At 43.1% G+C, this 15,010-nt stretch overlaps 1 protein-coding gene across 1 annotated transcript; it reads left to right on the plus strand.

Moving 5' to 3' along the window:
* Positions 1-1,566: 1,566 nt before the first annotated feature.
* LOC122643607 (ribonuclease 3-like protein 2) lies at positions 1,567-6,648 on the plus strand. Its single transcript, XM_043837218.1, has 4 exons — positions 1,567-1,740; positions 5,653-5,802; positions 5,977-6,129; positions 6,256-6,648. The coding sequence occupies exons 1-4, from the start codon at positions 1,570-1,572 to the stop codon at positions 6,646-6,648; spliced, it is 867 nt and encodes a 288-aa protein (XP_043693153.1). The 5' UTR covers positions 1,567-1,569.
* Positions 6,649-15,010: the final 8,362 nt, after the last annotated feature.

Below are 15,010 nucleotides of genomic sequence, written 5' to 3' on the forward strand. Positions count from 1 at the left end.
TGGTCCATCTCCATACTTAACCTTTAGAATTCTGGAGAACCATCTTTTAAACCTAGGCGGAGTGTTGGGCCTGAAGGTGAGAGAAGACTTGTTGAGGTTGATCTCTTGACCGCTTGCCTTGTAATATAAGGATAGGCACTCTTGCAACTTGGTCACTTCATGGAGCTTAACTTCAGAGAAAAGAAGACAATCATCTGTAAACAGGAGGTGAGTGATGGGGGGAACTCTATTCCGGACCTTGATGCCCTTGACATTGTTGAGTCTCTCTTCACAATGCATTTTGACTTTATACCATTGAACATGAGAAGGGAGTCGAAGAATTGAGGGTTTCTTACTATTTTTAAGAATACAGATTACTAATTTACTCAACTAAAATTCAAGTGAACTGGCTTTCTGGTTTTTAATTTTTCAAATGACTAAACTCACCGCAGCTGCGCATGCCGCGCACCTGTGCAAGGTCGCGCCTTGTGCAGGCTGTGCGCTTGCACAACAGCAAAGCAGTTGGAATGTGAGGTCTGCCCATGGGCAGCCAGTAGCACTCTTGCCCTAGGTTTGAAGCGATGACCACCATGATGCAGCAGGGGCTTTACTGATCTCTTAGGGGGCATGACTTCCTTACGTGGAAGAGTAGGAATAGTGGAGTAGAGGTTGGATGCTTGGGATGCTTACTTCATGTTTAACTCGCATCCATCACAGTCCTCACAGGATCTACCACTAGAGTAGGATTTTCAGTTGATGTTTATGTTTTGGCCAAATGTTCTCTGTGCCGGGGGAGTAGGTTGCACCCAAACACATGGGAGTGTGCAAAATGACCACCCTACCCCCTTGAATGACAGGCCCATGTGTCTGAGCTTAGGCTGCGTTGCGGCGCAGAGAACATCAACCCTTATGTTTAATGTCTTCTTTATCAGTTGTATTTCCTTTTATGTTGTGTTTTGGAAATAGTACTTCTAGCTTACCTTTTCTTTTCAAATTTAAAAGTGTATGTTCTTTAGTTTGTCATGAGTTTGTCACAACTCGGGTAAAAATATCGGGTCTTATTTGACTCGGACAATTTATTATCTAATTTGATAATTTTTTACCCTAACTTAATCTACACAATTCTTGATCAGATTTTCCAAAATTTTGACTCGACTTGGTGACTCGCCCAGTTAAAACCTGGTTTTCCAAATATGGGTTTTAGAGGAACACCGGTCAGTACTGACTCAGTAGCGTGTGAGCTTGAACCCACCCCCCCCCCCCCCCAAAAAAAATTTTCAAAAAGATTCTGAAAACTTCAACAACGGAAAGAGGGTAGACTGCTAGAGACGCCAGTGACCGCTGTACCTCTCCTTATCCCTCTCTATATCTGGTAGAGGCCAGAGACCTACGTAGACTCACTCTAACTATTTCTCCCAGAATCCCAATTTCTTGCTCTATTTCAATTGCAAAGAGCGATCGGAGAAGATGAGGATGAAGAATATGAAGGAAGGTTACGAGATTCTGGTGCTTTCCCGTACCATGAATGCATACGAATACGATCAGGAGGAATCATCGTTGTCATCGTCAATGGGAATGGAAGCAATGGACATGAACATGAGAGCAGCGGTGGTGACTGTGGAAGACATTCTCCGCTACCACTTCAAGGACAAGACCCTCCTTCAAGATTCGTTGACCCATTCTTCCTACAGTGACTCTCCTTCCTACCAACGCCTCGAGTTCGTGGGTAACGCCATTCTCGGCCTCGTTCTAGCCGAGAATGTTAGAACATTCATGGGTCTTATCAAACCCGAATCCATCCCCATACGAATCTCTAGAACACGATTGAATCAAAATAAACAGGGAAAGCAAAGTGTACTTGGCACCCACGTATGCTGATGAAGAACACATAAGATTGCCTCCAATAGCTGCATCGATCTGTCAGAGAATGAATGCAATCCGCAATGGGGATCTTCTGCCGCCTCCTAAACTCTCCCACAGCTCCCTTTCTTGTGGAGAAAAGAGAAAAGATAATAGTGACTGCAGGGACCCCTCATCAGTTGTATTTATAATACTCCCCAAAACCCTAACCCACTTCCACAATGGGCCAGGCCACAGGCCGGTCCATCTCAATAAAATAGTAGCAGCCATATCAGCCCTTGTATTTCTTGATCCCCATCAATGATGGACCCGATAATTAATTAAGCCCACACTCGTCGCATTTCGGGGAAATCCTAATAATCTCCCACTTGGGCTACATTAATTATAAAGTCATCATTATCAGATGTGGCCATGGGATCTCAATACAACAATAATGCTACTAAACCTTGATCCAGTCAGTAAATACATCGATGTCGAGCAACAGTAGAAAATACACCTCAACATACGGCATATCACTTTCTGTCAGCTGCAAACAAAGATCTACTTACTAACATGAACCGCCTTGAGATAATTTGTATAAGGAATGTCGTCCACGTCTGTGATCACATAAATATCGTCATCATTCCTTGTGGGTCCTCGAACTTCTCATGAGCATTGTACGACTCATGGATTACCTTTGAACATCGTCATGATTCGTTGGTAATCGAACAACTTGGTTTATCACCAATCGAACATCCGTGGCTAGAAATAGCCGAGCGACTTGGCTCATTGCCAATCGAACATCCTTGGACCAAAAGGCCCTCAACACATCAACCATATGCATGTATGCAGATGCTATTCAACACAATGAGCAGAAGCATCACAATCGAAACGAAAACATATATTAATAAGTCCTACCACTCAACAAGCATATCAACGAGATAGGAAGAACTCTCAATCCACAAACAGAACAATCATGTAAAGAAGCACTCCTACTGATCAAGAGAATCGAACAAACTAAATTGATCAAGTTTGAAAGTAAAAATTCAAACCACACATCTCGGTACAAAGTAATCAAAAACCGTCAAACTATTCTAACCGATTACTTCTTTCATTCTCAGTCAAGTTATCATTCTCAAGATTCTTTCTTTCTTTCTTTCTTGTGCACAATTACATATCAATTCCTTCAAGGGTATAATCGTAGTTTGTTAATTACATCAATATATTCTTCGTGTTTTATTCGTTCATTCATTCCTCTTATTATTCCTTGTTTTATTTTAGTGTTTGGCTTCATCTTTTCATATTATTGATACATTTCAATCCATGCCACCAAAGTAGCTTCCGTCAAATGGCTCAAGGCCGGTTATACCCTATAAGTTACAAATTATTTTAAGACAATCTTTCACCGTTACAATTCTTATTGATGGATTATTCGTTCATGGTTCATTATGCTCGTTGGTTTACCGTCAGTTACCATAATTATTCACTTATTATTTCGTCTACCATAATAAGTTATTATTCGTCATCATCATAATTTCCATCAGCATATAGAAACAAAACGTCATAACATTGAAGGTTTTTATATCGCAAAAACCAACATGTTCTTTACCCATCACGAGTTCATTCATCATTTAAACATGTTACATATCATCATAAAATCAGTGGTTCTAAACATTTATCATCAACACATCAAACACATAGTTATATGCAATCAAGATGATAAATATCAAACAATAACACTTCTTTACAACAACATTGCATTCTTGCCCTTTTCGGGTCAAAGGTACACATCTTTATTGTACCGTAAATACCGCGAGATAGCAATAACTTTTGAAAATCTCCCTCCACCTTTGGGTGATAGGGAAACCCCTAGGTTATGCACCTCAATAATAATTTATCGCACTGCAATTACCGCGAGATGTCGATGACTTTCAAAAATTTTCCTCCACCTTTGGGAGGTAAGAAAACCTCTAGGCCACGCATCCCAAATTTCTTTGAGTATACTATCTTTGGATGGACACACTACCTTTCCGTGAAGAGATCAACAGTTTTCAGAAATCCCAGCACCCTTGGGTAACTGGAATCCTTAGACCACTATCCTTCCAATCCATACGCATATCACCTCGTCAAACTTTGGTAACATTGCGTTTGGGCTAATGTCATCTATTCTACTGCCTTGACAGAACCATAAAAGGATTCAATGGACCACTTTGGTAGATCACCATTTCACCCTCTCATAATCCCTCAACCAGATATGCAGCAATATATGTGAAAGTAAACACATCGATCGTCCATAATGTGTTGTGACATGCACGTTTATCGTCAAAGCGGCAATGGTCAACCCAAAATAGTCAAAATATGCTCAAAACAGCATAATCATCCAATATAGGTCCCTGGAAGTATTAATCGTCCAAAACCACATACCAGTGGGTAGGTCTTGAAATTACGAACGAAACAAAATCAACCGGAGCCCAATCGGACGCTCCACTCGCCCATACGTCACTCGAAGGTGACACAATCGTCATTGACAGGTCCCAAAAATCAACCAAATATTCAAACTGGATATCCAAAACGACGGCCTTAAAAAATACAAGCAAAAATTGGGGTATCCCAGAACAGAATCCAATCAAAACGGCGTTCCAAAACAGGAAAAACAGCTTCTGGAACAATTAAAAACATTCTAAAACAATCGATTTTATTCCCAAAACAATTGAAAAACACAAAAACGCCAAAACCACAATATCTGTTCATACAAAATATGTCGAATTGTATATCAAATCGAAGAGCACGAAAAAACAGACACACCAGAAAAAACCACGTCTCAAAATTCATCCAAACGAACCCACACAGTCCATTTGAAGTTTTCTGGTCTTTTCCCCTTTTTTTTGTTTTAAATCCGAATCGAACCGAACCAAATCGGGTCGAATCCGGTTCACCTGAACCGGACCGCCAGTCCACCCAGCCGGATCGTCCGGGTCAAAGTCTGGGCAAAAAAATGGTCAATGCTCAGGTCTCAGGTCGGGTTAGCATTGATTGGGTCAAACTTGACCCGCAAAGAACAAGGCTGACATCATGCTGACGTCAGCATCGCTATGATTTTTTTTTTTTTTCTTAACGGCTGTCGACGCATGGATCTCACTCGCGGCTTCGGGCGGCCAGTGCCGGTGCATCAGGCCACCGACGGCAACGATCCACCCACTGCCGTGATCGTCTCAGCGAGCACTTCACACCCATACAAAAAATCCAACTTTCACCGATGGAAAATTCCGACAGCGGCGAAAACGTGCGGTTCCGCCAAAATCCCTATTTCCACCGTCAAAACTCGATCCAGGTTCTTAATCAATCGATCCTAGGTCCGTATGGTCGGCTCTGATGCCACTTGTTAGAACATTCAAGGGTTTTATCAAACCCGAATCCGTCCCCATACAGATCCCTAGAACAGGATTGAATCAAAATAAACAGGGAAAGCAAAGTGTACCTGGCACCCACGTATGCTGATGAAGAACATATAAGATTGCCTCCAATAGCTGCATCGATCTGTCAGAGAATGAATACAATTCGCGATGGGGATCTTTTGCCACCTCCTAAACTCTCCCACAGCTTCTCTTTCTTGTGGAGAAAAGAGAATAGTGACTGTAGGGATCCCTCATCAGTTGTATTTATAATACTCCCCAAAACCCTAACCCACTTCCACAATGGGCCAGGTCAGGCCGGTCCATCTCAATAAAATAGTAGCAGTCACGTCAATCCTTGTATTTCTTGATCCCCATCAATGATCGGCCCGATATTTAATTAAGCCCACGCTCGTCACATTTTAGGGAAATCTTAACGAAGAATGTATTCCGAGACTACCCAGACCTCGACCCCGGTCATCTCTCTCTCCTCCGCACTGCCAACATTAGCACAGAGAAGCTCGCCCGTGTCGCCGTCCGCCACGAGCTCTACCGCTACGTTCGTCACAAAGCCCCTTCTCTTGAAGCCAAGGTTGGTGCCCAAACTGAAAGCTTGCTTTTGCTCTCACCCTACATCGTTCTCATTCTCATCATTCATGCTATGTGTCGAGAAGTTTCCTTTTCTTTTTCATTCCTTGAGCCTTTGTTTGGAACAGTAGGAGCTACCCTTTACTATATAATCTTTTGATTTCGTGTTCAATTTCAGGTTAGCGAGTTCGTCCTTGCTGTTCAAGAAGAAGATGGCGCCGTTACCTACTGTGGATCTGTTAAATCGCCTAAGATTTTGGCAGACATTGTTGAGTCCGTTGCCGCAGCTGTTTACGTCGACTGTAATTATGACCTCAAAGCTCTATGGAAGGTACTTGTTCTGTTTTTTTATTCTCCTTTCTGAATTCTTTTCATCTTCCTCGTCTTCTGGTTATTCTTCCTTCCTGGTTGTCAGTTTTTCATTTTCCCACGGCAACGGCCTCGGTTCTTCTTGCAGGTTTTTAAGAGACTTATGGAGCCAATTATTACCCTTGAAACCTTACACAAGCAACCACAGCCGGTGACCGTGTTGTTTGAGTTTTGTCAGAAGCAGGGGAAGCAAGTGGACGGGAAGCTCATTGGCTCTGGTTCCTCAGATCAAAAGGAGATAGCCAAGCTTAATGCTGCAAAGGAAGCTTTGGGAAAGCTGTGGAAATTGCAACCCTCGGAGACCAAGACTGGGGGTGGTAATGGAGCTGACAAGATTGAGGGGGCTAAGCACAAGTTGAATGAGATATGTGGCAAGAAGAGGTGGCGTCAGGCCAAGTATAGGTATGCACTTCCGTTCTTTCTGGAACTCAATTCTGCTTTCATCTCGGAAAACATTCAGTTGTACACTATTAGGAAGTGAAGGCATATATACTTCATTCATTTACATTCTAAGGATAACCACTGCAACACGTCTGTGGGTCTATATCACAAACTTAATTGTTTTGCACATGCTAAGAAGTAAGTGGGTTGGAGAAAGTTTCTGTAGGATAATAACAAAACTGTGGGTTACAGTGTGCTTTTTGTTATGGCCGGATATCAAGAGGTTCGAGCTGATTTTCTTACTTATGTTTCTATTCTAGGGCACCCATATCCTTATGGTAGTATAAATAAGTGAAAAGCAACTTAGTTTTCATATTGAAAGTCTGGATATTTACAACTTGAGTGTCCATTCAACTAGGCCAGATGTCAAGTGCTATTTGTTGGTTTGGCATAAACATATTAATGTATTACTTAACACAGTTGACACAGAAGATTCTGCCTTGTCATAGTGATGCAGCCAGCCAATCCTGGATTCCAGATTAGGAATCAAATATCAGATCGGCTGCACCACAGGCAGTTACACATTTGTGTTTATTTTTTTTTAAATAAAAAACACTTTAAATTTGTTTCTCCAATGACCAAGAAATGTGTTTTTTACCCGGTTCATTCCAGAGCTGTTTTTTTTTAAACCGTTGCCATACACACACACCCTAGATAACTGGATGCAAATCAGAAAATAAACCTGAGGTTCAGGAAAGCAAATTGATGCCAGTTTATACATGGATAGATGTTAATCAATTCAGCAACTTGATTCAGATTCAAGAACTAACCTGAAACTGAAGGATTCTAATTGAATATTAAACTGCAGGTATAGAAATTAGAAGTACTGACCTGATTTTGATGGAGAAGAAAGTAGAAGATCCAAGAAGATACCAATCAGAAATCCACCTGATTGCAGGCTTGAAATCCCTCCAGAGCCTAACCTGGAATCCTCTAGGCCTTACACTACTGAGTCCTCAGCAGTATTTGGTCTGAAATCCACAGAACCAGTAACATAAAGGGTTTTTTTAATCATCAAAATCATGGGGAGGTCTTAACCTTTTACATATATTTATAGCTTTACTAAAAGCTGTCTCAAACTCAATCAAGGAAAGGCTAGAGCCAATCCTGACCAGATTATAACAAAAAAAAAAGAATAAAAAACTAACTCTAAATTCTCCAATTGCAGGCGGTGATTGGTGTCCTAATCTGAGCAGGACTTTGAGAAAATAAAGGAAATATACTGAAAACAAGACTGGAGTGACGTAATACTGCCTGACTACTGACAATTTAATAACAATAGAACAAAGAAAATACAGCCCAAACAAGACCCCACGATTCTGCTTCCAAGGAGATGCAGAAATTGAAACTGCAGGCCAGAAGGAGAACCAGATAACTGGTTCAAAACAGGAACTGCGGCCCTAGGAATGCCTAATTTCTTCATTTTGCCACAGGGCCTTCTTTTTCCAGTGATACCTTCGCTGGAATCTGGATTCTGCATCACATCTTAATCATAAAACATCTAAGTCGCCTTTGTTCAACTTGTGGATGAGTAAAAAAGACCCTTAAAATTTCCCCACTGAGTACTGCATTCTGTTTCTAGAGAACATAAATTGGCTGCGGTATAGGTTAACACCCTATTGACAAGACTGAAACATCAAATAAATCCCCCCAATAATGGCTACTTAAAAGGTGTAATAAAGTTATATAAAACAGAACTAAAACTGGACCCAAATACTTGAATACCTTGGAAATCTGAACTGACGCTACCACTAGGTGGCCCACAACTATACTTGAAAGTTCCCCTGGACTGACTCTCCTGAACAGAAATGATCTGTGGGAGCCCTCATCATTTATCTGTGCTTAATTGGTGATTGGAGGAATATTGTGAGGGACTGGCATTTGCAACGATCAAGTTGGAGGGAAAATATCATAAGATGGCTATGCTTTGTGCAACAGAATGTTGAGCAATCAATCAAGGAAGGATCCATAAATGCCTTTGCAAAGGTGGGTACTTCGGAATATATGATGGCAAGAATTGTAGGCTAAAATCAGGAATGAACATATGTACTCACGGTATCTTAGGAATCCCATAGGCAATTAGTCATTAAAGAAGCATTGACTAGGATGATTTCTTCCTGTGCAGCAGAAATCATGAGGACTGAGTTGGTATAGTTCGAAGCTGAGGAAGATGTGGTAACAAAGAAAAGATATGGAAATTTATGCTTCAACAAAAGATATGGCATCATCAGTCACCATTTGCTTCCATGAATTCTGATCTATTTTTCAGTTTCAGGTGGTGATGCTGATGATGAAAATGCTGTTCTATAAACCTTAACAAAGATAAGTGTATAGATTGATGCATATTAGGTCAATATATGGTCTTCAAAATTCCATATGGTACTCATTAATCAATGACTTTCCTATTGAAGCTTAAAATATTAAACTAGGGATTTTGTTAATGCTTGTTCTCATTTTGGGTTATTTTTTATTGGATAACAATTGTAATTTTTTGCTTTCATGTATTCTAGTTCTTTTCAGCTTTGGTTGCCTGATTCTTTCCACATCTTCTGGTCAAAATATATAAGTTTCTACTTTTGACTATACTTGATGTTCTTTCTTTGTGACTTCCTTCTCCTTATGTTTGTTTTTAGCTTTTGTGTGTCATCTTGTGAATCATCATTAGATATATTAGTTTGATCACGTTTTAAGTTGACCTCTATCAATAGTTGTAAGCCTCTAACATATGGTGTAAAGCTTCAAAGAGGATAATATTTTCTATATTTTTTTCTTTTCCAAATAAAAAAGGTTAATATTTTCATCCATGCAATGATAGTCAACTTTTTAATCTTATTTGCATCACAAAATTTAACTCAATGGTGCAAAATTTCAAAGCAAACATGGTAAAACTTCCATCCATGCTTCTTGCCGTAGTAGCAACTAGCAACTAACGATGATGTCTTGATTAGAGGTTTGTACTGAATGAATCTCTTGTGACTCAAATTTTAGTATGCATTAGGAAACAAACATGGATAAGAGGGCGGGCCTTGGTGCAACGGTGAGGTTGCTCCATTGTTACCAAGTGGTCATGGGTTTGAGTCTGGAAACAGCCTCTCTGCGAAAGCAGGGGTAAGGCTGCATATATTATGATCCTCCCTTGACCCCGTAGTGGCGGGAGCCTAGTGCATTGGGTACGCCCTTTTTTTTAAGGAAACAACCATGGATGTAGAAAGATCTTGACATGCATAGGTTGTGCCAGATTGTAGTTGGCATAAACTTTCAGCCATGCCTTGCTTAGAATTAAGGAAGGTGGATAAAGTGCAGAGGTAATTGTGGGTGTTGTGCCATTGACAGATATATTATCATTAAAATAAGCAGGGAAGTTTTATGTGAACTTGGTTATTGTGTCCTGTAATGCGGACTCAAAGCCAGCATAATGGAGGAGGATAGTGTTAGGTTGGAAGGTGGCATAAACCATGTTTATGAAGTATTTTAAACACCTTTTGTTAAATCATTCATCGAAATAAGGGGTTGGAACATGGGAGGAAGGTGGTGGGTGAAACTTTATAAGATTGGCTGTAGGATTGGTGATGCTTTATTGAGTTAAAATCGACACATACAATAGAAGTACTGTGAGTGAGATGCAGATGTTGGAGGGTATGAATTTTAAGACACAGGATAGAATCAGAAATGAATGATCCGTAGGAACTTTAGGGTTTGAAAAAGGGGTGACATGATGAGGGGATAGAATCAGAAATGAAGAGATGATGTGCATATTTCATCTATGAGTTGTTGTTTTATCCTTACAAACAATTGACACAGGATAATCATGTATTGCACTACATTTTATCTTAATACGATGAGTTGATGCACATACACAGAGGGACATTATAGAGCTTTCCAATTTTCATCTATCATCCGAAGATCACAATCAATGATTGTGATATCTGGTTTCCATTTTCTCAAAGATATATTACCATATCAGTGTTATTCCACTACCATATTAGAGTTATTCTTGTTTCCATACTAGGCTTGTAATTGTTGGGTTTCTATACCGCAGCAGATTGAAATTGATTGTAATCCTCAACTGAAATTATATAATGAAAGTGTCCATCTCATTAGAGATTGGACTGGTTCACAGTTAACATGGTATCAAGAGCTTGGCTCTCCACCGAGTTTTCTTCTACCTAATTCTTTTTTTTTTTTCCAAGCTCCACCGAGCTTCTTCAATGGCTGATGATACGTCTCAGGCCATATCCCCTCCCGGGAGCCCCTCTCTAGCCGCTGCAGATCCCACTCCACCCATATCACCTCCAGTGGCCTCTCCTCTGCTGGCTGCCGACCACCCGCCACCCCTTTATGCTACAGCAACCCCACCATCTCTTGTGACCGCCCCTGTCGCGTCTCCCCTCACCGGTGCCCACCACTTCCTCTCTATCAAACTATCCTCGAAGAATTATATATTTTGGCATACTCAGATCACACCTTATCTCCGTGGTCAAGACCTCTACGGCTTTGTTGATGAAACCAATCCTTGTCCATCTGATCCCGTTGCCGCCCATGTAGGGCTGAAGCAAGACAACATTATAATGAGTCTGCTCATAGCCTCCCTCTATGAAGATACTATCCCTATTGAAGTTGGAAAGACAACCAGCAAGGACCTGTGGGGCGCACTCCAGGGTACCTTTGGGTCCACCTCCAACACGCGCCTAATGTTGTTGCACATGGCCCTTCAGCGTGCAAAGTCGATTGCTGACAAACTTGCTGGTGCTGGTAAGCCCTTGTCTCCGGCTGATTTCAACCTTCATATTTTCCGCTCTCTCCATCAAGATTTCATGGTAATTGTACCATTACTAATGACTTGCCAAGACCCTATCTCATTCACTGAGCTTCATGGGCTGCTGTTGAGCCAAGAATTTTTCAACGCCAATTCCATCAACAAGCTCTTCCTCAGTGATTCTCCCATGATCACCATCATGCCACCCTCCGCTCATCTCAGTCAGCTCGCTGCCCCACCGGTCAACCTGCCACCTACTCCAAGCATGGTTGTAGCCGTGGGGGGTGGGGTCCCGATGGTCGTGGAGTCCGAGTGGCCGCGGTATGTTTTGCGTCATCTATCATCGGGCAAATCATCTGGAGAGTACTTGCTACTACAGGAATCCAACTGCCCCTTCCCCTACCACTCACCCCGCCTGTCCCCCACCTCCATCGGCCTATCTTATTCACCAGACCCCTACTCCAGCCCTTACCCATACCCCTCCCCACTGGTCTCTCATCCATGTAACCCATACCATTCTCCATCGGCTGCCTTAGCTGATATCCAGATACAGGCGCTACCCATCATGTAACGTCGGCCATTCAATCTCTCTCCTCCTATGACACGTACAATGGTAATCAACAGATTCAGGTTGGCAGCGGTAAGGGACTTCACATCATTCACACTGGTTCCTCATCTATCTCCTCCCCTCATTCCTTTCTTCTTTCTAATATTTTGCATGTTCCCTCCCTTACAAAATCATTGCTTTCTGTTCAGCTCTTCGCTCAGGATAATAATGTGTTTTTTGAATTTTCCTCTCATTTTCTTGTCAAAGATGAGAAAACCAGGACTACTCTGCTGTCCGGCCCGAGTAGGGGAGGCCGCTACAGCCTCAATGTTTCATTTTCTTCTCCTCCGTCTGCTAATATCACTGAATGAATTTTCATTGAAGGTTGGCATTGTACATTGGGCCACCCTCATGAAGAGGTCTTTCGTCATATGTTACGCACTAATTATTTACCTACTTTATGTGTGGGGACCTTCTCCCAATGTTTCATCGGATGGTCACCATTACTTTGTTATATTTGTTGACGATAACATTAAATTTATTTTATGGGAAAATATCATCCGCCTCCCCTCTAAGTTTGCCTAATATCAATCCAGTACCCAAGTTTTGAAAACTATCTACCCCCTCCCCTACTTTATAAATATTCTATCAACCGTACCCTAACCATTAAAAAATGCCATTAAGTGATGATGTGGCATGTGCAAAAATTTTAAAATCCCAAAATACCCTTAATATAATTGTATTCCAATTATGCCCTCCCCTACTTTCCCTTGTGCCCTGCTCTTCTTCTTCTTCTTCCGCCAGCACCACCATCATCGCCACCACTGTCGCCTCCAATCCTATTCCACCGTCAGCACCACCATCACCACCATCGCTAGCACCACCACCACCGCTTAGGAGTTTCCATTCTGACTCTCCTGTCCCTATCCCTCTCTTTCTCCGTCTCCAACAGCCCTCCCCCTCCTCTGCTCAGACTCTCCCTCTCCCTTCGGGCCTTCCCCGATTTCTCTGGTTCCAGCTCCTCCTCCCTCTACCCTTTTGTAATTTCCGAATCTAACCCCAGTCTCCATCACTTGATTTCTGTAGATTCTTCGCAGAAACGACAAAGACAGTTCGATTGCTTTGCTGAGTGCTTCCCTCTACCCCTCAAATGCATATGCTTGTTGAGTGCTTCGTAAACCATGACTGTCAAGTTTCCCTTCACAAAAACCACCATTATCAAGTTCAATCGGACCATTTTCTTCTTCATTTTCCCTCTCTTCCAGACTCTAATCGCAAGCCTCCATCATTTCTTTCCATTTCCTATCCAGTTCGATTTTGCTTTCTTTTCTTAAATAAACGAAAGAAGAAGAGAAGAATCTAACGAAACTAAAGATCAGGCATACTCCCAAGTACAACAGCACCATTAACCACCGAAGAGCTCCCCGGGGTCTTCGATTGCAATGGAAATGATCTCCAAACGATAATTTTGGACAGGTTTGGCCTCTCCACTGCCCGCGCGGTCTCATAGGTGCGACCCCCAGTCAGGGTCTACACCAAGGGTTGGATGTCGCAACACCTAGACTGCTATCCCACTGCCGATGCAGATATGCACCATCTCCAGGAATCTAGGCCACCGCCTAGAAGTCACGTCACCCGGATGGACTCAAACACCAGAGGCGCTGTCACCACACGCCCGTATCTATCTACCAAGGATCCCAACATCACTGGGATACTCCCTCCTCCAGGGGGGTGACCAACCATGGAAGAGCCCCGCAAGCCAGGGTTTTTATCCACTCTAAAGCTCACTCGCCATCAAACTGGGACTCTCCACACCACCATGCTCAACTATAAACAGGGAGGTAAACCACCCCATAAACCCATCTTGAATATCTTGAGTTTCATTTACTCATCTGTTTGCTCAGAGAGATCTAACTTTGGCATCGAAGAGTCCTAGGCCGGAACCACACCGGTTCTCCGTTGTCACCCCTTGGTCCTTTTACAGGTTACAACACTCGAAGGGACCGCAGACGATTTCCTGACGCAACAGATTGGCGCCGTCTGTGGGAACGATGCTAGCCATCGCCTCTTCTAGCTTGTTTCCACATCTGATCAGTCACGGCACCGCGAGGCAAGAAGACCGCTCCCTCCACCAACAATGCCTTGAGGGAGGGGAATGGATTACCTCCTCCAGAGAGTTCACGTCGTAGGATCAATGACCACATCTCTCACGAGAAAGAGATCATAGAGAATGAACAAGTTGAGGTAGCTGACCTCAACCTCGAAGCAGCCGTGGAGCCCATACCTGACCCTAATGCACCAGCGACTGTGGGTCAGATCAATGACTTACAGTGGCAGATCCTCAATGACCAGCGACTCTTTCGAGACTACCTGAGGCAGCGTGCGACGTCCCACCGCCGTAGAACGTTGCCACCACCAAGGACAGATCCTGTTCCACGACAGGAGCAGAGCCCTAGGAGGTCACCTCCCCGGAGTGACAGATCAGAGAGGTACACCAAGCGCGTAAGTGCTACTCACCAACGGGGGGATCCCTCCCAGCATCCCACGAGAACAGCGAACCTCCCAGTACGGTCAGACCGTGGGAGGACACCATCACACCAATCTGTGGTACCCAGTCCGAAAGGATCATTGAGGAGGTCGTTGTTCCAAGGTCGACTAGGAGGAAGTCACACACCAGGACGGAGCCAGACCTATCGAGAAGAAAGCCCCTCATGTTCACGCCAGGGGTCATCACGACATGACCATTCGCCATCCCGCCAATACTCAAGACGGGAGGGAACTTCAAGGAGAGGTCAGCACCCGATGACCGCAAGGAGAATAAAAGGTCGAGGACTAAACGTCGACAAGAGAAGGGTGATCGCCCATCATGAAGAGATGACCGTCGCCTAGAGAGGAGTAAGAGAGTAGGCAGTCCAGAGTTCACACCACTGAACACCACCAGGTCCCAAATCCTTATGCAGATTCAAGACCGTGACCTAATTCGATGGCCACGACCCATGCTAGCAGGACCTGAGAAGCGCAATCTTAACAAGTACTGTCTCTTCCACAAAGACTACGGGCATGACACAGAGGAATGTTACCAACTGAAGAGGGAAATAG

The sequence above is a fragment of the Telopea speciosissima genome, chromosome 10 (genome assembly GCF_018873765.1).
Source record: "Telopea speciosissima isolate NSW1024214 ecotype Mountain lineage chromosome 10, Tspe_v1, whole genome shotgun sequence".
NCBI lineage: Eukaryota > Viridiplantae > Streptophyta > Magnoliopsida > Proteales > Proteaceae > Telopea > Telopea speciosissima.